Source organism: Bactrocera tryoni, chromosome 5, assembly GCF_016617805.1.
Source record: "Bactrocera tryoni isolate S06 chromosome 5, CSIRO_BtryS06_freeze2, whole genome shotgun sequence".
In the NCBI taxonomy this organism is placed as follows: domain Eukaryota; kingdom Metazoa; phylum Arthropoda; class Insecta; order Diptera; family Tephritidae; genus Bactrocera; species Bactrocera tryoni.
Window position 1 is genome coordinate 62,665,152 of NC_052503.1, and position 20,115 is coordinate 62,685,266.

Consider the following 20,115-nt stretch of genomic DNA (forward strand, 5'->3'; position numbering starts at 1 on the left):
GAAAACTGCTATTTTCCACTAAACAATTCCGCCATTTTGTGGTTGGAAAACTGGTTTAATGTAAAAAAAATAAAATTACTCAATTTATATTTATAAAATAAATTCGCAGATTTTTTTTCCATGAAAACCCTACTTACTTCAAGGGCGTTCTGAGTTTGGGGGAGGACGTGGTTGCATTTTTGAGGATTTAAAAAGGTTTGTCCTCGATTTCCCGAACTACGACTGTCATGGAAATATAATTTTAATACCATCAGAAAGAAGAGATTTTATAAATCATAAAATCTCTCAAGTTTTGAAAAAATTTGAAATTTTGATATGCACTACTGTGGGCAAAAAATAGTAAGACTTTTTAATTTAAATTTTGCACCAAAACCTATTTGTCGAAATTTTTTTCTGGGTTGCTATGACTCTCGGTGACATCAGTGAAAATGTTGCGTCATTCACAATCATTAGAGTTTGGTTTACGCTTGTCTCTCTGAAGTACATAAAGTGCATTCGGCGATTTTTACAAAAAGTGAAATTATTCAACAAAGAACTTCCAATAAATTTTGTTTGCGGAATAAAATTTATGGTACCGAAACATTTAGAAAAAGAGTTCGGCGATAATTGTATGTAATATTTAAGTTTCATCTAATTTTTTTTTTTTTTTTTTTTTAATAAATTTTATAAATATTAAATTTATTTATAAATATTTTATCATGTATTTATTTTAAATGTAAATTTATTTATTATACTTATATAAATATTAAAAATAAATAAACGATATACCAAGTTAAGATTAATATATATATATATGTATATAAATATTTAATTAATTAATAGATATCTATATTCATTATATATGTCACGAGCAAGTGTTTTTGATTGGGACTAACTATTCAAAAAGTATCGAGAACGTGTTGACAACGAACCCCGTCCTAGACGGCCAACAACATTAACTGATGATCAACAAGTCAATAAAATAAAAGAATTGGTGCTGGAGAATCGACGATTAACAGTCATAGATCTTACAGGCATCGTTGGAATATTGGAAGGATCAGTGAAAACTATTTTAAAAGATGATTTGGATTTAAGAAACGTAAAAGCAAGATTGGCTCCAAAATCATTAATTTTTTTCGAAAAACAGCGTGATGTTAATGTCTGTGAAACAATGCTGACTACAAGTCGAAACCGAAAAAACCACTTCAAAGCAGATCAAAAATCAAAGCTATGTTGTCATTTTTCTTTTATTATCGATGTGTGGTGGTGTGTGATGTGGGGAAATCATTTTGAGACAGTTGAAGACTTAAAATGTGAATGGCTTGGCTGAGCGTTTTGAAGGCTATTCCGAAAATTTATCTTAACAACTGTTTGGAGAATTGGAGAAAACGTTGGCACAAGTTATTGAGCCGAGGGGGTATACTTTGAGGGAGATGATATTGATTTTGAATAATAAATTAGGAATTTTAAAATTATGAACAAAGTTTTACTTTTTTTATTTTTTTTTATTTTTAAAGTAATACCGTGATTAAACTTAGAGTTTCCTGTAAATTGAGTAAAAATTGAGATATCTCGATGAAACTAGTTACACAGGTTCCTTAGTACAGAAAAAACGTTAATCGGACCACTGCCACGCTCACAGATCGCCATTAACCGAAAACACATTAAGTGCCATAACTAAGCACTAAATTAAGATATAAAACTGTAACTTGGTACAGAGGATCGCAGTAGGAAGGGGCTCCTGTGGGCAAAATTTTTGAAGTAAATCAAAAACAAAAGGCACCAGAAGCGGGAAATCCCATATTACGGGACCCGACGAACCGATTTCGACAAAAAATCATATACCTATGTCACTCCTACTTCCCATATAGCAAAATTTTAAATTTCACTTGATGCTTTTACTTTTCAGTACACAAATCAAGAAGAAATTAATATAATGGGATTGAACTTTGCACGAATAATGCTTTTAGCGTATGCCAACTATGACAAAAAATTGTTCAAATCCAACCAAAACTGTTCAGGAGCCTAGGTACCGAATATGTGGACGCCAGTAGCTATAGTTGACTTTTGATCGAGAATGTCTATCAATGTATTATATATACATATATCTGGATTTAAGGGATAATCCTTCTCTTATAATGCTATGCCTGCATGTCAAAAATGGGTTAAATCGGATCAATACTTCCCTTAGCCCTCATATACTTAATATAAGGAGTTTCGACCGTCCGGGTGACTTTGTATTGCATATATCGCCCAATATGTGAGTAATTTCAATGAATATAAGAGTGTGTGTTTTATTCAAGAGAGTGCATCTATGTGCCTAAAATAGATAAATTTGAGCGAAAACTTGGTCTAGCCCCTACATAATTAATATCAGCATTTTCGAACATTCGACTGACTTTACTCTATATGATTGGTTTTTCAACTTAAAGTATTTCCCTGACTTTGATTCTTGTAAGTTGCAAAAGTATAAAATGTGCGGTTGCACCCGAACTTAGCCATTCCTCACTTGTTGAACTTACGAATTGAAATTGCTGCAAACATAAAATCTGAGTTTAAATGAGAAAGTGAATTTTAGTTAATACTCATTTACTAATTTTTTTTTGTTTTTTTTTAAAAATGATGGGAGATATATAGTAATAATAGTGATAGCAGCGTATCAGAAATTAAAAAGTAGCTTTTATGCAATTGAATTATAGCTACTTCACAGACTTTATCATCCTTCATATTAAGCAATGCAATTTTGGCATGCTAATTATTTACACGCTTCATTTGTTCTGAAATATTTAAGCGAGTTCATTATCATGCTAATTAGCACTTCAAAACAAATATAAAACAAGAAAAAACGTTAACTTCGGTTGCACCGAAGCTAAATACCCTTCACAGGTGCATTTCTGTTAGTAACTATGTGTTCAGGTTGTATGGCAGCTATATGCTATAGTTAACCGATCTGAACAATTTCCTCGGATATTACATTGTTGCCTTAGAAAATAATCTATGCCAAATTTGGTGAAGATACATTGGCAAATGTGAAAGTTTTCCATACAAGCATTTGATTCCGATCGTTCAGTTTGTATGGCAGCGATATGTTGCAGTGGTCCGATATCGGCCGTTCCGACAAATGAGCAGCTTCTTGAAGAGATTTCAAAAACGATATCTTAAAAACTGAGGGACTAGTTCGTATACAGACAGACAGACGGACAGACGGATAGACAGACGGACAGACGGATAGACAGACGGACATGGCTAAATCGACTCAGCTCGACATGCTGATTATTTATATACATATATACTTTATAGGGTGTCCGACGATTCCTTCTGGGTGTTACAAACTTCGTGACAAACTTAATATACCCTGTTCAGGGTATAATATGTATACATATGTACATATAGTATATACTTCTACATACATATGCATATATGGCTGTACACATGCATGCCTATACAATATACAACTGAAAAAAAGTTTCCAAATATAATTACACACCGCGGACAAAAGAAGCGCATTCTACTTGCATACATGTTACTTATACGCCCCGTGCTCCAATAATAAAACTTACGCTGTCAAATTGAATTCAACCCCTTTCACACAGCATACACACTTTATGTGTGAATAATTTGTGCATTTTAAATTCGCATTTGCACGCCTGATTAATTCATGTGTACTACTCAATTAATTTCAATATGCGCGTTTAATATTAAATCAGTTGCTTTCACTCAACTATTGTTTGCTGCCTTCAATTTGCGCTAAAATGCAATTAGTGCAGCATATTTACGCATGCGGAGCGCAGATTATTACATGAAGTATGGCGTGAAATATTTCTGCATATAATTGCAGTTCATCTTGAGTACTTGTATACATACATATTGGCCTGTATACCTGTAGATACGAGTTAAAAAAATGATAATTAATTATTACCGGCACACACTCCCTCATTCACCTCTGCTTTTTTTCTTCGCACATTGCAGGCATTAATATGCATTTAATCATTTATTCACTTGCGTAATGTAAACATGTGCAATAAAAGCTTGGTCTTACTTACGCACACACACACATAACGATTAAATCTCTTTCTCTCCTTTGACTACGCAATTAATTTAATTGCAAAAGGTTTTAAGCTCCATATTTATTGTTGCAAATTTGCACATTTATTTTTAATGTCTACAGAAGCGAAGTGCTTTATTTAAAATATGTCCGTGCAATTTGCCAAAATTACTATGATTTTTAATTTACATAAGCTCAGAAGCAGTTAATAATTGCAAATCAGCGAATACAAAGCAAGTAAATTTATTTATCATTATCTTTTTTTGATTCGCACACTATTTCGAAAAAATTATATTTCGGTAAGTTTATCTCTCAAAGATTGCCCAAATTGGAATATTTTATTAATCTATACATATGGCAAGCATACTCAGAATATATTGTCAATGATCGCGCTATTCAAAAGTGGTTCAGACAAAAACATTTTTTAAATTTTTAGTTTCATAAACATATAGCATTTTTTATTTCTAATTTTTATTATCAATTTTTAACTCAAAAACTCTAAATCAGTGGCAACTCTACGCAAAAGTACCTGCGACAGAATTTTTTTTTCAACTTTTATAGCTTGTTAAAAATTTGTTGTTTAAAATTTTGAACTAAAAATATTTTTTTAATTTCCCTTAGGTGGCAACTCTGCTCAAAAATATCTTGACTAACTTTTTTTTAATAGGCACAACTTTTGAATCATTTTTAAATTTTTATTGCGAATTTTTAACTTGAAAAATTTTGAACAGTGGCAACTCTACGCAAAAGTAACTGCGACAGTAAATTTTATATATTGGCAATGATCGCGCTATTCAAAAGCGGCTCTGACACAAAAATTTCTTCATTTCTTAGTTTCATAAACATATAGCATTTTTTTTCCAATTTTTATTTCCAATTTTTAACTTAAAAACTTAAAGTCAGTGGCAACTCTACACAAAGAATTTTTTTTCCAACTTTTATAGTTTGTTAAACATTTGTTGTTCAAAATTTTAAACTAAAAATATTTTTTTAATTTCCCTTAGGTGGCAACTCTGCTCAAAAATATCTTGACTAACTTTTTTTTAATAGGCACAACTTTTGAATCATTTTTAAATTTTTATTGCAATATTTTAACTTGAAAAATTTGAACAAGAAATTAACTCTGCAAAAGTATGCGACAGTAAATTTTATAATACTCTTATGATTTGATGAAATATATCATATTAAGTGTTCATTATATTTGCAATTTTTAACTTGAAATATCTTACTTTATCTTAGAAATTTACCTAATAAGTAATTCTACTCAAAAAAGTCTTGACTAACTAATTTATTTAATTGGCACAACTTTTTGATATATTCTTATATTTATGAGATATGAAATCAGTTGATTTTTTCTCAATAAATGACAACACTACCCATCTTACGTAGCTTGCCCTTTATATTTCTGAATTTGGCAACCCCAGTCCCAGTGTTGGCAACTTACAATTTTATCGTAAAGTTTGACAGTTTTGATGTTATATATACTCAGCACGTTTTCTCACACGAGCGCTGTTTGTGTTGCTTACAGTAACTTAAAATATCCATCTCGGCCAAAAAATGAACTTAAACCGCAAATATTTTCGAGTGATTATGATGAACTAAGTTCAGTTTTTGGAGATGAAGCTCCATCAAGGCCAGTGTTTGTCGGTGGTATAGTGAATTCAATTCCTGTCGTAGATCACTCTAAGACGGATTTCTTGAAGGTCGTCCAAAATTAGTTGTTATTCCGGTTGGATCCCACAAAATTTGTCGATTGCTCAATAAAAGGCCCGTATCGATTGGTCGGGAGAAATGTAAAAAAAATAAGATACATGTGCTTCGAAACACGTCCATGAATTCGTGAGCGTTGATAAAACATGGATTTATGCGTATGCACCCGAAAGTAAAGATCAGTCAACTGCTCAAGGTGAGCCGTATTCAACAAAAGTGGTTTGCGCACGAAGCACTTCCAAGCAAATCGTTACCTGTTTTTTAGAACAACAATGCAAACTCTTACCCATCGACTGAAAAATCTGCATTTTTGGGTACTCAAAACATCACTTTTGTGAGTCATACTAAGAGGTCAACGTTTTTCGACACGGTTGATGTGTTCAGAAGGCATGTTTTGGAGATACCTCTATCTGAGTGGCAAAAGTGCTTCGAAAAATGGTTCAAACGCATGCAAAAGTATATAAATCTTGATGGCGAATATTTTGAAAGACAATAACGTGATTTTTGATGACTAAAATTTGTTTTTGTTCTTTAATCCCGAAATATAAAAGGCAACTTGCGTAAACACAATCATAAGCGTTCTTAAATATACATAATTTGTTATCAATTTCGTTTATTTGTTTACTTATTTATATTTCTAATTTAATTTAAATTTAAATTTTTAGTTAAATTTTTTCAAAAAAAAAATTTTCGAAGCTTCAGTTTTAACACCTTTCCTGGTTTTATTTTTGTAGTTGATGTAGCGGCAAAAATTATTACCTCAATTAGGTGAGGTGATTGGTCAGATGAAAAGGCGGCTCCATTCCGGCTGATATTCAATGTCAGATTTGAGTACTCTTACAGTTTAAAGTTCAACTTTTGTTACTGTAAAACCCTTTGACTCTGTGGACTGATTTTGTCTCTTAATCTCGATATTACAACAATCATTCTATTTAACCTTTATATAATCCACATAGATCCGAAAATAATGTGGAGAAAAGGGCGTTAAGCTAAAATATGGACTAGTCTAACTTTTGTTATGTGGTTAAATTGGTTTTTTATTTGCTCGTCACTAAAAGTTAAATCTTAAAATATTATATATCATGATTTCGCCTAAGGAGGAAACTTTTTGTAACAAAATACCATAGATCTGCAGTCAAGAACTTTGTTAGGCCACGGTCTTCATGCCTTGGAAAAAATATGAAAATAGGGAAAAATTGCGAAACGTGAAGAGACCTAAGAGCAAAATACCTAATGTATGCATATAGCCGCAAAAAATTAAAGTTGGCAAAAAACCACAGATGAACTCACCAATTGGGCAAAAACAATGCAACACATACCATAAAAATGCACACATTTTCAGTCCTACTCAAAGAACGCGTCTTTCACTTCAACTTCACTCACCTGTCAAGTCTTACGTAATATGAGCATAAACGTACAAGTATTTATGCCTACTTACACAGTCGTAGTGGCAACGCTGTCAACGAACTCTTGTTTTTAATTAACCTAAAAATCCACATTTGTATTTGCGTGAAATGTGAACGCACTCCCACAACAACATGCTGAAAAAAATACACACAAACGCACACAAAGCCACAAAGGCCAAGCACGTACGAGGTAAGCGTAGCAGATAGGCTTTACATGTGACTTGAGCAAGGTATGTGAGTGTCATGTGATTACAAAGTGCTTAGTAGGGGAGATATTTTTTGATATGTATGTATATGTAACATCTGTATGTACTTATACATATATGTAAATGTGCATATGTATGTATGTTTCAGCCAAGATAAGTGTAATTTTATCGCCCCAATAAGCGCTGCGTTGTAGCGTAAATTTAATGGCTGTTTGGGGTGCTGTCTTGCGGGTTGCGTATACGGCGTGTCATCTCTAGCAATGAGTGCGCTGACAGCGTGTCTACTTATGCTACAAGCATAAAAATGGCAAAAATGCATATTATTAGAGATTTTTAACGGTATTTTTAACTTAGCGTATATATAAATTTACCGTTATATTATACTAACACACATTTTATGGCATTTGGTTGCCACATGCAGCTGCGTGTCACAGCCAATCGCCGACAAATCAGCAGCAGAAAAGCCAAATTAATCACTCACTTCCTTTGCAAATTTTTTGTTATTATTGTTGTTGTTTTAACACATTTTGCCACGTTTTAACGTTTATTTCCCAGTTACACAATGAAAGCATGTATTATATGTGTGTTTCTATGCAAATGTCATTGCTGTTTCGCGTGACATAAGCTAAGCCAGAAACAACAAAACACTATAATAAAAGACACTAAAAACAAGTCGTCTAAGAGAAGACAATCTGCCTGACGGCGGCATGTGAGTTTCCCATGACATGCCAGCTGTACACCAATCGGCGAGCAAACTCACTGACTCAGTTCTTCAATGACAGGCTGAAGGACTTTCTGTCTCACTGACTGACTGACTGACTGGCTGAGTGTCTGCTTGCATTGTCGCTTTGGGTTAACGGTGTAGTCACGCATTTCGCGGGCGTTGACGTTTGTATAAAGCGGCGGCTTGATAATTGCGCATGTCTTTTAAGCCAAATAAAGATTTATCAAAAACATTATTATAATTTTTTTAGGTATTTTTTCCTCCTTTACACACGTCAGATAAACATTTAAGTTTTTTGTTGTGTAAAAAATTGTGCGCTGCGCATTTTGTATGACACTTTTATACTGACAAAATTTTGACAAAGCCTTTTTATTGTGGCGGCATTAGACTAAGGCAGGTGGGACAAAATAAAATTTGTCACAATAACAATAGTGTCGTTATTATATATAATAGAGCTTGCCGTTTTTAAAAAAACGCGCATAAAATTTGCGGTTCTTTATAATAAGCTTCATACTTGTATTAATGTAAATGTGTTTCCGAAATTTTTGTATGCGACCTTTTGATAAGCGCAATTTTTTAACAGAAGTTTACTTTCTCCAGTTTTCAAAAATTTTATTATTTTAAGTGGGTATTCTAGACACGTTATGTGAAGACAGCTAGTTAAATAAAAAAGTTATCCATACAAGAACTTATTTTGATGGTTCATTTAGGAGGACAGCTATATACTATAGTCATACGATTTTAAGTTTTGGTGTTTATATCGGTGCCTTTGCCATGAAAATATGTTCTTTGTTTGTGTGTTTTTAGAAAAGTTTTCCATGCCAGAACTTAATTTTAATAGTTCAGTTTGTGTGGCGGCTAAGTGCTATAGCAGTCTGATATCGAATATTTTGAGAAAGTCTTCTTAAGAAAAAAATAATATGTGCAACTATTCAGTAAGACAACACAAAAATTAACAAGCAACTATTCAGTAAGACAACACAAAAATTAACAAGTTGGACCTCATGGCGAAACTTTTAAACCACTTTCCTCGAAACCACGAAAGTATGTACATATGTAAATGATCAGGGTGACGAGCTTTGTTGCTTTAGCCATGTTTGTCTGTCCGTCCGTCCACCCGTCCACCCGTATATATATAAACTATTCCCTCAGTATCTTCCGCATTCTACATTGGTTATAGTTCAAGGCAACGGTGTAATCTCCGAAGAAATTGTTTAGATCGAGTCACTATAGCATATAGCGGCCAGACAAACTGATCGCTGAAAGTAGGAAATCTTTTGTATTTGTAAAGGGAAGAATCAATCATTGAAATATATGAATTTTCAAATAATGATAAGGGTAGAAATCTTGACAACGGGCACACTAAGATCTCTACATCAAGTACGTATAATTTTATGAAAACTAATTTTTTTTCTGAAATTTATTTTGTGTATTCTAGAAATAGCAAATGATAAACAAGTATGGAAGGGCTAAGTTCGGGTGTCACCGAACATTTTATACTCTCGCATGGTAAAGTGATAATCGAGATTTCATTATCCGTCATTTACATATTTTTCAAATACCGTATTTGTGTAAAGTTTTATTCCGCTATCATCATTGGTTCCTAATGTTTATACTCGTATTATACTGAGAAGGCATCAGATGGAATTCAAAATAGCTTTATATTGGAAGAAGGCGTGGTTAGTGAACCGATTTCACCCATATTTCGTACATGTCATCAGGGTGTTAAGAAAATATTATATACCGAATTTCATTGAAATCGGTCGACTAGTTCCTGAGATATGGTTTTTGGTCCATAAGTGGGCGAGGCCACGCCCATTTTCAATTTAAAAAAAAAGCCTGGGTGCAGCTTCCTTCTGCAATTTCTTCCGTAAAATTTAGTGTTTCTGACGTTTTTTGTTAGTCCGTTAACGCACTTTTAGTGATTTTCAACATAACCTTTGTATGGGAGGTGGGCGTGGTTATTATCCGATTTCTTCCGTTTTTGAAGTGTATATGGAAATGCTTGAAAGAAACGACTCTGTAGAGTTTGGTTGACATAGTTATGGTAGTTTCCGAGATATGTACAAAAAACTTAGTAGGGGGCGGGGCCACGCCCACTTTTCCAAAAAAATTACGTATAAATATGCCCCTCCCTAATGCGATTCTTTGTACAAATTTCATTTTAATATCTTTATTTATGGCCACTTATACATATATGACGCTTTATAGGTTTTCGGTTTTCGCCATTTTGTGGGCGTGGCAGTAGGCCGATTTTGCCCATCTTCGAACTTAACCTTTTTATGGAGCCAAGAAATACGTGCACCAAGTTTCATCATGATATCTCAATTTTTACTCAAGTTACAGCTTGCACGGTCGGACGGACGGACAGACAGACAGACATCCGGATTTCAACACTACTCGTCACCGTGATCACTTTGGTATATATAACCCTAATCTGACTCTTTTAGTTTTAGGACTTACAAACAACCGTTATGTGAACAAAACTATAATACTCTCCTTAGCAACATTGTTGCGAGAGTATAATTATTAAGCCTCGAAAGTACCAAGATTCAAGAAATAAATTACTTTCAAAACTTTTAATATAACAATAATTCGAGTATTCTCTATTAAAATTTATTAGGCTTAATCATTTTACAGATAAATACCCTTATTTTTAAACATTCCAAGCAACTGCTTGTATGTATACTCGTATCCACTTTCAATAATAAACACTTAGCTGAAAAAGCTAAAACGATGAAGCACAACAATCCTTAAAAATTCAATAAACTGGTTTGTCTACATTATCCTTGAACTGGATATTCTTATGCAACCAAATTAGTTCTGCATGTCTATTTGAAGCGCCCCACACAGCGGTAAACTATTCCAATCAATTGTTCTACAAATACTCGAGCCAGTGTGCACATAGCGGGCAATTGGAAATAAAAACGAAAACGCTTGAAATTTGCAAACACAAAAGTGGGTCAACATAAATTCGCTATAATTAATCGCTTTGCCATGCACTTTAAGCAAACGGTGAGAGGTTACGTGTATGCAGTGACCTTTCCAATTGCACAGTTATGGACGCGCTGCAAAGGTGCGTTTATTGTGCGGCCGAATGGACAAAATGGCAATATACAGTGTGATAATGGAATGCATAAGGTGAACAATAAAGAAGATAAAAGATTTGAAGAAAAATGGGCAGTACTTGAAATGAAAGTGGGTTCAGTAAAAAATACTTCGGTGGCTCCAGTTCGTTGTAACAATTTCGGCCTTAAAGAGAGTATAAAATTAATCAATCGTCGAAAACGAACAAATAAACTCGAGCTTATGTAAGTGTTAAGTATTTTCTTTAATTTTTGAGTGTTACATATATACACTTATGTATAAATATGTAGAAAAGTATTCAATAGCATGTCCAAATTTTTCTATAGTAAGACCAGATTTTCAATCGTTTGTTCAAATGTTCAAATGGTAATTTACACCAGAGAAATCACTAAAGAAAATAAAATTTACTAGAATTTTGTTGCATAATTTTCGTTTTAAATTCCAAACATTTGAATTGTTAATTAAGTCGAAAATCTATACCGTTGGAAACTACTATGGCTTGAAGGGTGTAGAAAATTCATAGTTTTTCTATGTTCTGCCTATTCTATAATTTAGGATATGTGATAACTATCGGTAATTATAGTATGTTGCTTCAATAAATAATGAGTTTTATACTCTTGCAACTTGTTGATGCAGAGTATAATAGTTTTGTTCAACTAACGATTGTATGTATCACCTAAAATTAAGCGACATAGATATAGTGTTATATATACAAATGATCAGGATGGCGAGAAAAGTTGAAACAGGGTGACTGTATATCCGTCTATCCGTCCGTCCAAGCTGAAACGTGAGTAAAAATTGAGATATCTTGGTGAAACTTGGTATGCGGGTTCTTTAGTACAAAAAAAATTACGAGTTCGTGGATGAACCACAGCCACGATCGCAAAACGCCATTTCCCGAAAGTCTATAAAGTGCCATAACTAATTAATACAGAACAGTAATTTCGCACAGTAGATCGCAGTTGCAAGGGAGACCTGCGGGTAAAATCTTTTGAAAAAGTGGACGTGGCCCGGCCCTCTGATAAGTTTAGTGTACATATTTCCATTATTAACTTAAGATACAACAACCAACCCAGCACAAATACGAATATTATAAAAACGCCTACCGACTGCGTAAAAATTGATGAAATCGGATGGTAACCCCGCTCACTCACAGTAATCACTAAAGGTACTGTACTACTACAAGCAGAGTAAATCAAAAACTAAATAAGGAGGCTTTACAGGAGCCGGGATAAAAAGTGAGCGATGAGCGTGCCACCGCCCACTTTTTGGAAAATCATATATCTCGGGACCCGACCAACCTTTCTCAACTAAATTAAGTAGGTGGTATTTTTCTTAAACTCTTATATCACATTGTGAAATTGAGCGAAATCGGGCCACAACCACGCTAAATTTCCATATAACAAAAATTTCAATGCCACTTTATTCGTTCACTTTCCAGTGTTCACATCAAGAAGTAATTAATATGACGTTATATAAGTGCAAATTTTTAATACGTCTTTAATTTTGAATAATGCCACCTTATGACCGAAAAGTCCAACCAAAACTGTTCAAGCCGACAAATACCGGAAATGTGGATGCCAGTATATAGTGCTGATTTTTGACCGAAAATATCGGTCAACGTATGGTATATGTATACAAGTCAAATACAGAGAGATTCCTACCCTGTAAATATTATCTCTGTGTATCACAAATGGGTTGAATTGGTGTCAATATTTTCCACAGCCCTCATTTACGTAATATAAAGATTTTCAAAGTACGGGGCGACTTGTGTTGCATATATCGGCCAATATCTTATTAAGATTTAGTAAGCTTGTTTTACACTTAACAGCGTATGAAATGGATGGATGAAAGTGGACAAAAACCTGACCAAGCCCCCATTTAACAAACACATAACACCCGGGTAACTTAACTCCATATAATTGGTAATGGTACTTTTTAATGAACCTCAGGGAATACTTTATTAGTATATGCCATATTGATAGAAGGTAGTCATGGAAAAAATAAATAAAATTGGGTATATATATATATACTAGAGGACCCGCCCACGTTTTACTGTGGCTGATACATAGGTAGTACTACTAATACCATCTAAATGATTTCTATAAGTATTAGTTAAGGAATAAGCGCATTTTTGGTGAAACAACTTGTGTTAGTTTACAAAAAAATGAATCAAAAAGCATTTCGTACGTTAAGAATGAATTGGTTTTTGGGGTAAAAATACTACTGAATTTGGGCTGTGCATCAGGGAAATCAATCGAGTCCAATCGATTGTCAGCCTAGTGGACTGCATATTAAGAAACGGTTCTCAAGCGTGGAAAGACAAAAAAATCGGCTGACAAGGTTTTGGCATCAGTCTTTTGGGATGTCCGTGGTATATTATTCATCGAATGATAAATGAGCCAGTTTTAATTCATTGCACTGTGTATTTGATTGCAGTTCTATTCTACCATTCCCAATATTTAGCAATTTTATTATTTTTCACTAAGGATCAGTTTGAAATTGTACGCACATACATATGTACATGTGTATGTACTTCATCGTTTCCGTTTAAATATTGCATAGCTCTGTGCAATGCTTCGAAAAGATTTCTGTATATCTCAAATTTTAATAGACCTTTTTATCAACACTTCAGTTATGCCGCTACTTTTTTATGCCAAACCTTTTGCAATTTTAAATTGCCTGTCAAGATATCCCTTCCAATAGTTAGCAGGTATGAAAAAATAGTTATAGCTACCCATAGACGTATTGAATCACCCAATTTATTACTTAAGAACGAACAACACTGTCCACATTATGAAAACTTGTCTACAGATGTCGCCTTTTACTTTGGCATCGTTTTGTTTATTGCACGTTTACGCCAATTTAAGGTTTGAATATTGGATACTGCGATGGTAGCGCAATCTATCGAATTCAATGTAAAACATTCCAAAATTAGCAATTAATTACAAATGAAAAATTAATTAAAAAACAAAAAAAACAATTTCCAATGGGCCAAATTGTGAATCTAAACCATCCTCGAATCTCCTTAAACACACACAAAAAATTTCATCAAAATCGGTCCAGCCGTTTAGGAGCAGTTCAATTACAAACACACGGTCAGAAGATTTATATATATAAAGATATTCTCAATCTTTCAAAATGTTAACAATTTTGAAGAATATATGACGTTTTCGGCTTCCTAGTATAAAATAATATTACCGTGCTATTAATTCAATTTTTATTTATTAAATATATTACGCCTAAAAGCTGTTTAAAAAATTCAAACATCCTCTTTTTACTTGACATTTGATTTTGCGAGTAATTAAGATGCCAAGAGAACAAAATATAATGCGAGAGCTCTCCCGGTTATTGAAATATATTCGGTAATAATTTGGAAAAAAGAAATATTTATTTTAGAGATGTAATTAGAAAAATGAATTCGAAAACCTAAAGAATAAAAAATTTAAGAATTTCTCTTGAAAGTATGCAACATTTTTTGATGCTACAAATATGTTCTTATTTTTGTAAACATATGTCCATTATATATGAAATAAACTGTATATACCTTCTTCCCACAGAAACCCTGGAAACCGAAATAGATAAGCTGGAGAGCGCCGACCCGAACTCGCGCCAAATACTCTCCTGCTCGGGCGTTGTGCAGGCCGTCAAAGCCATATGCGCGCTGCTCGGCTCCATTGACACACTCGAAATCTCGGCTTGCATTGCCGATCTCAAACGCATTTGCGAAGAGGGACAAGTGAAGTACGCCTCGCACTCCAGCGATACAAATCCGGAGATTGTTAGCGAACGCGGCGATTACGCGGAGGTGCGTTTAGTGCCGCGCCCCATGCTGGATCAAATTAAATTGAAATGCAATCAGCTGCGTGATGCCGTGCAAGAGCTGATTGAACTCTATTCCAATGTGTTTCGCGTGGGCTTCTCGGTGAAGTCGCTGGATTACTCGACAAGTGAGCAAAATATATATATATGTATATGAGTATGCAGAACCTATATTATAAACATTTATCTATTTTACAGCACCCATGCCTATTTCGTGCGTACTCAAACCGATTGTGGTCAGCGTAAATTGTTTGCATCGTCCGCCGCCCGTTTGGCGTTACGACGACTACTCGTTGGGTGTACAAATCAACTATGGTACACGCTTTATCTCCGATCCCATTGTCACAAAGTGTTCGAACGATATGAGCGGTGGTCTATTTCCACGTCTCAACTTCTCCTCATGGCTTACATTTGATAAGAATGCGATCTGTACGCTGCCCCGTGAGTCGCGTCTGATATTTGTGCTTTACGGCACACAAACGGCGGAGAATGAACAAAACACTGATGCAAATGGTGAACGTCGACAAGTGCCCACGGAATTAGGTTGGTGCGCCATACAATTGTTCGATCATAAGCGTGAAATGATTTGCGGCTCCTACTTGCTGTCGATGTGGCCGCCCACCACCGATAAGTTCCTGGGTCCGGCGCCGGCGCGTGGCTGCCATCCACAACCGGATCTATGTCCGGTACTGAGCATAGAAATACCTCCTTATGGTGGACGCATAATGTTCCCGGAACCCTTGCAGCAGCCGCAACCGGCGCCGCGTTGCGATTTCAATTCGTTAGATGCGAACTTGCAACAAGAGCTGTTAGATACTGCCGAACAGGGCTATTCGGGCGCTAAGGATAAGCGTGAGGTGTTCTGGGAGAAACGTTTGTATTTGCAAAGTTTTCCCTACGCACTGCCGAAAGTTTTGCATGCCGCGCATAGTTGGGACTATGCTAGTCTTATGGATCTGCACTCGCTGTTGCATTTGTGGGCGCCGCTTTCACCCTTACAAGCGCTCGAATTGTTGCTGCCGCGATATCCAGATGCGAAGGTTCGTCAGAAGGCGGTGGAGTGGATATCACAGTTGCCCAACGATCAGTTGGTGGATTATCTGCCACAATTGTTGCAAGCGCTCAAGCATGACACATACGAGGCATCCGATATGGCCAACTTCTTGCTCTGCAAGTGCTTGGAATCACCGCGCATTGCACATCATATGTATTGGTTACTAGTTCACAGTTTGCCGGGTGATGATCCGCAGAACTCAATTGATGCTTCGTCTGTAGCGAATGAATTCGACGACTCGCTGATAACGCAAGCGCGCTACTACCGACGGAACAAGATGATGCTGCGCGCGCTGCTGGCGGTGTGCGGTGAGCGACTGTTGGCGCGTTTTCTCAGTCAGAATATAATGTGCAAGGTGAGCGGGAGATGAATTTATAAAGAGAACGATTTGTATAAAGATTGGTATATAAATATAGAAACAGTTACGAAGAGTGTTGGAAAAAGTCATATATAGTGTAAGAGATATACATCGAGCGAGAGAAATCGGGAACTGAGAGAGATATTTATAAATCTCGAGAGAGTGTTATAGTTCGAGGCACTGAGAGCAAGAGATATAGACATCGAGAAAAAAATTGTTATAGGTCAAATGAAAGTGCGAACGATTAGGGGTGAGAGAAGAGCGAGGAATATAGATCGAAAGAAAGAAATCGGGGTACTGATAAATACTTCGATAAAGTGGGAGTTATAGATCGTGATAATGGGAATGAAAGAGATAGACATCGAGAGAGATATTGTTATAGATAAAGAGGAAAAAATATTTATAAAATTTCTTATTTATACTTGCTCTACAGAGTCTAGATAAAGACTTAGATCGGAGGGATAAGAGAAAGAGATATACATACATCCAGTGAGAGATACATATATAGATCTAATAAGAGAAATTGGAGGATTGAGATAGAATTTTGTAGATCAGTAGTGAGAGTAAGAGATCGAGAGACTTAAAAAAAGAAATATGCATCTCGGGTGTGAGACTTAAAGATCAAAAAAAAAAAAATAAAAATTTTTTAAAAATTATTATTTATTTGCGTTCTCCACAGAGTCTGGCAAGCCTTGCTGATTCCGTGAAACAGGCTAAGGAATCGCTACGCCAGAAAACTCTTTGTTTCGGTATGGAAAGCGTGCATCAGCAGCTGAATGACAAACCCACATCATTGCCACTGGGTCCCGAATTGGAAGTGACCGGTGTAAATGTACGTAGTTGCAGTTATTTCAACTCCAATACGCTGCCATTGAAAATTTCCTACATCAACTCTGATGGTGAAGTATTGCCGGCTATTTTCAAGGTCTGTAAATTTGTTATAAATTAAAATAATATATATTAAATAAATCCTGCACTTCCAGTCCGGTGATGATCTACAGCAGGATATGCTTACCATACAACTCATACGTGTGATGAACAAAATGTGGTTGGCCGAGGGTTTGGATTTGAAAATGGTCACTTTTAATTGTGTACCAACAGGCTTTAAGAAGGGCATGATTGAGCTGGTCTCGGATGCGGAAACCTTACGTAAAATACAAGTCGAATATGGCTTAACAGGTTCGTTCAAGGATCGTCCGATTGCTGAATGGTTGGCCAAACAGAATCCTAGTCAGTTGGAGTATCAACGTGCGGTGAAGAATTTCACAGGTGAGCCTTTGAAGGTAGATTGTAGTGTAAATTGGCGTATTTCAATGAGACGGGAACAATAGAAACTAGACTTAACACAAATACAATCTTGTGAGCCTTGTTTTAATAAACCCATTTTGGATTTTACCGCGGCTTTTTTGAGATTAGAATAGGCAACTGATATATTAAGAGGATTATCGAGATAAAACTTACACAAGAATGGCTGAAAATGGTTGTTTGAAAGTTATGTTAAGCTGTTAAGTGGACAACCTTTCCCGGTATTCCCGGTATAGATATGGTTAGTTCCGATAGGGAAGACCAGACTCGTCGTGTTGTCTATAATTTTACCTAATTCAAAAACCACTTTCGATATCGTTATTATATATTATATACTTCATACGCGATATTATCCTAAATTTAAGTCTGCCTTTATTTTTTTCATTATAAATATGAGCAAATATCTGAAATTTTTTGAAAACCATTAAATTTTCATTAAATGTTCGATTCCTTCCATAATCAAACCTTCCTTAATTAATATATTTTTGCAGTTTCTTGCGCCGGCTATAGCGTTGCCACTTATATACTCGGCATCTGTGATCGTCACAATGACAATATTATGTTAAAGACCTCGGGTCATCTGTTTCATATAGATTTCGGCAAGTTTCTGGGCGATGCACAAATGTTCGGCAATTTCAAAAGGTATTAACTCACCATTTCATACTCTAATATTTTTTATTCCACAATTTACCTTCTCACTCTCTCTCTCTTTAACGCACAGAGACCGCACACCGTTCGTACTCACCTCAGACATGGCATATGTGATCAATGGCGGCGACAAACCCTCCACGGACTTTCATTATTTCGTCGATTTGTGTTGTCGTGCCTTCAATATCATACGCAAACACGGTGATCTCATCCTACACATGCTTGCTCTGATGGCCACTGCCGGTATACCGGGTGTGACAGCGGATGCCGTGACTTATGTGCGTGGCGCTCTACTGCCCGAGCAGTCGAATCCCGAGGCGGCGGCTTCTTTTGCCAAAATGATACAATTCTCGCTGAAGAGCTGGTTCACACAATTCAATTTCTTCTTGCACAATTTGGCGCAAATGCGCTTCAGCAATGACGAGGGCAGCGGTGAGCTGCTCTCCTTCGTGCCGCGCAAATACACGTAAGTGCGTGCCCTATGTTGGTTGGAGTTTGAATTTATTGTCGCTTATATTCATTCACAGCATGCAACAAGATGGGCGTCTGAGGAGCGTTATGGTTGTGCGCTGTCAAAAACATTATGATATGGAAAAGTATTACACGTATATTTTACGTGTGACGCGTCACGGTCAAACCGATCCGACGCATTTGTTCCGTTCATATAAGGAATTCACGGAGTTTCATCAGAAATTATGCCTGCACTTTCCGCTGGCTAAATTGCACAGGTGAGTCTTGTTGTGGTTTCCTAGAAACTACTGTTAAGCTATAACGGAAGCGCCGTTTTTTTTTCAAAAAATTATATTTTTTTAGTTATTTTGCTACAAGAAAAGCTTAACCTCTAAATAATTATGGAAATAACAACTGTTGGCTTTTTAGAAATTGCCGCCTCGATTATACCTTGCATCAAGATAATTGTCTAGAATTTGTTTTGAGTTCCTAATTAAAATTTTCATTACAAATTAGAGCCGTTAGTATTTGACAACTGAGTCCCTGGTACTTGAAATTAATTTTATGATCTTTGTTGAAAACGATTTCTAAACGTCAGCTCGAATTGCAAAAACTAACCTCAAAACTTTCTTAAATATAATTGGGGTGAGAGTGCAGTCGAAAAGTGTATCAAGTTCTAAATCCTTTGTAATTTTTTTAGTACGTTGGTTCCTTTTCAATTATAAATATCCTCTTCTTATTTTGCGTGAAGATCAAGAACACGGGTGACTTTCCAAAGTAACGATGTGTTTTATCTGTCTTACTTCTACAACCTTGATATTTTTATGTTTTCAGCGGCAGCATACCTCTTTTTACGTTGAATCCAAAAAGAAGTTCTTATATGGGAAACTTTTTCATTCTACAAGATATCTTCTCGAAATTTTGCATATATTATTTTCCAGGGCAATGTTACAATATCCGAATATATTGTTCAAGTTAAAGATCTATTCACACTCTTTTAGGCTATAGGAAATGAACTTGAAATTTGGCAAAAAAGGAAAATAGAATAATTGTTGAAGAATAAAGTCCTAAAACCAATCGATTTCTTCAAGGGCCTGCTAAATTAGAACCCTTGTAGGTAGTGTCTTTGGAAGTTTTGTAAATATTTGCTTCGAAATTAATTTTAAGCCTATTTACTGGGTGTGAAACTCTTAGTACTTATTTATCTTGGATTCCCTGCTTTTGAGGAGCGGATTTTTTCGGAACATTTCGGAGTCAATGAACTAAGCTTTAAACGCCCAATGGATGCTTTTATTCATATATAAATTATCCCAAAAAATAT

The 20,115-nt window shown here is 35.4% G+C and overlaps 1 protein-coding gene across 1 annotated transcript in view; it reads left to right on the forward strand.

Moving 5' to 3' along the window:
* Window positions 1-20,115, forward strand: part of LOC120776406 (phosphatidylinositol 4-phosphate 3-kinase C2 domain-containing subunit beta) — a 61,176-nt gene that overhangs the window by 22,397 nt on the left and 18,664 nt on the right. The window contains exons 8-14 of the mRNA XM_040107028.1: window positions 14,718-15,107; window positions 15,178-16,388; window positions 17,071-17,316; window positions 17,375-17,660; window positions 18,188-18,338; window positions 18,418-18,810; window positions 18,872-19,072. Coding sequence (XP_039962962.1) covers window positions 14,718-15,107; window positions 15,178-16,388; window positions 17,071-17,316; window positions 17,375-17,660; window positions 18,188-18,338; window positions 18,418-18,810; window positions 18,872-19,072 — 2,878 coding nt within the window. The remainder of the gene's footprint in view (window positions 1-14,717; window positions 15,108-15,177; window positions 16,389-17,070; window positions 17,317-17,374; window positions 17,661-18,187; window positions 18,339-18,417; window positions 18,811-18,871; window positions 19,073-20,115) is intronic.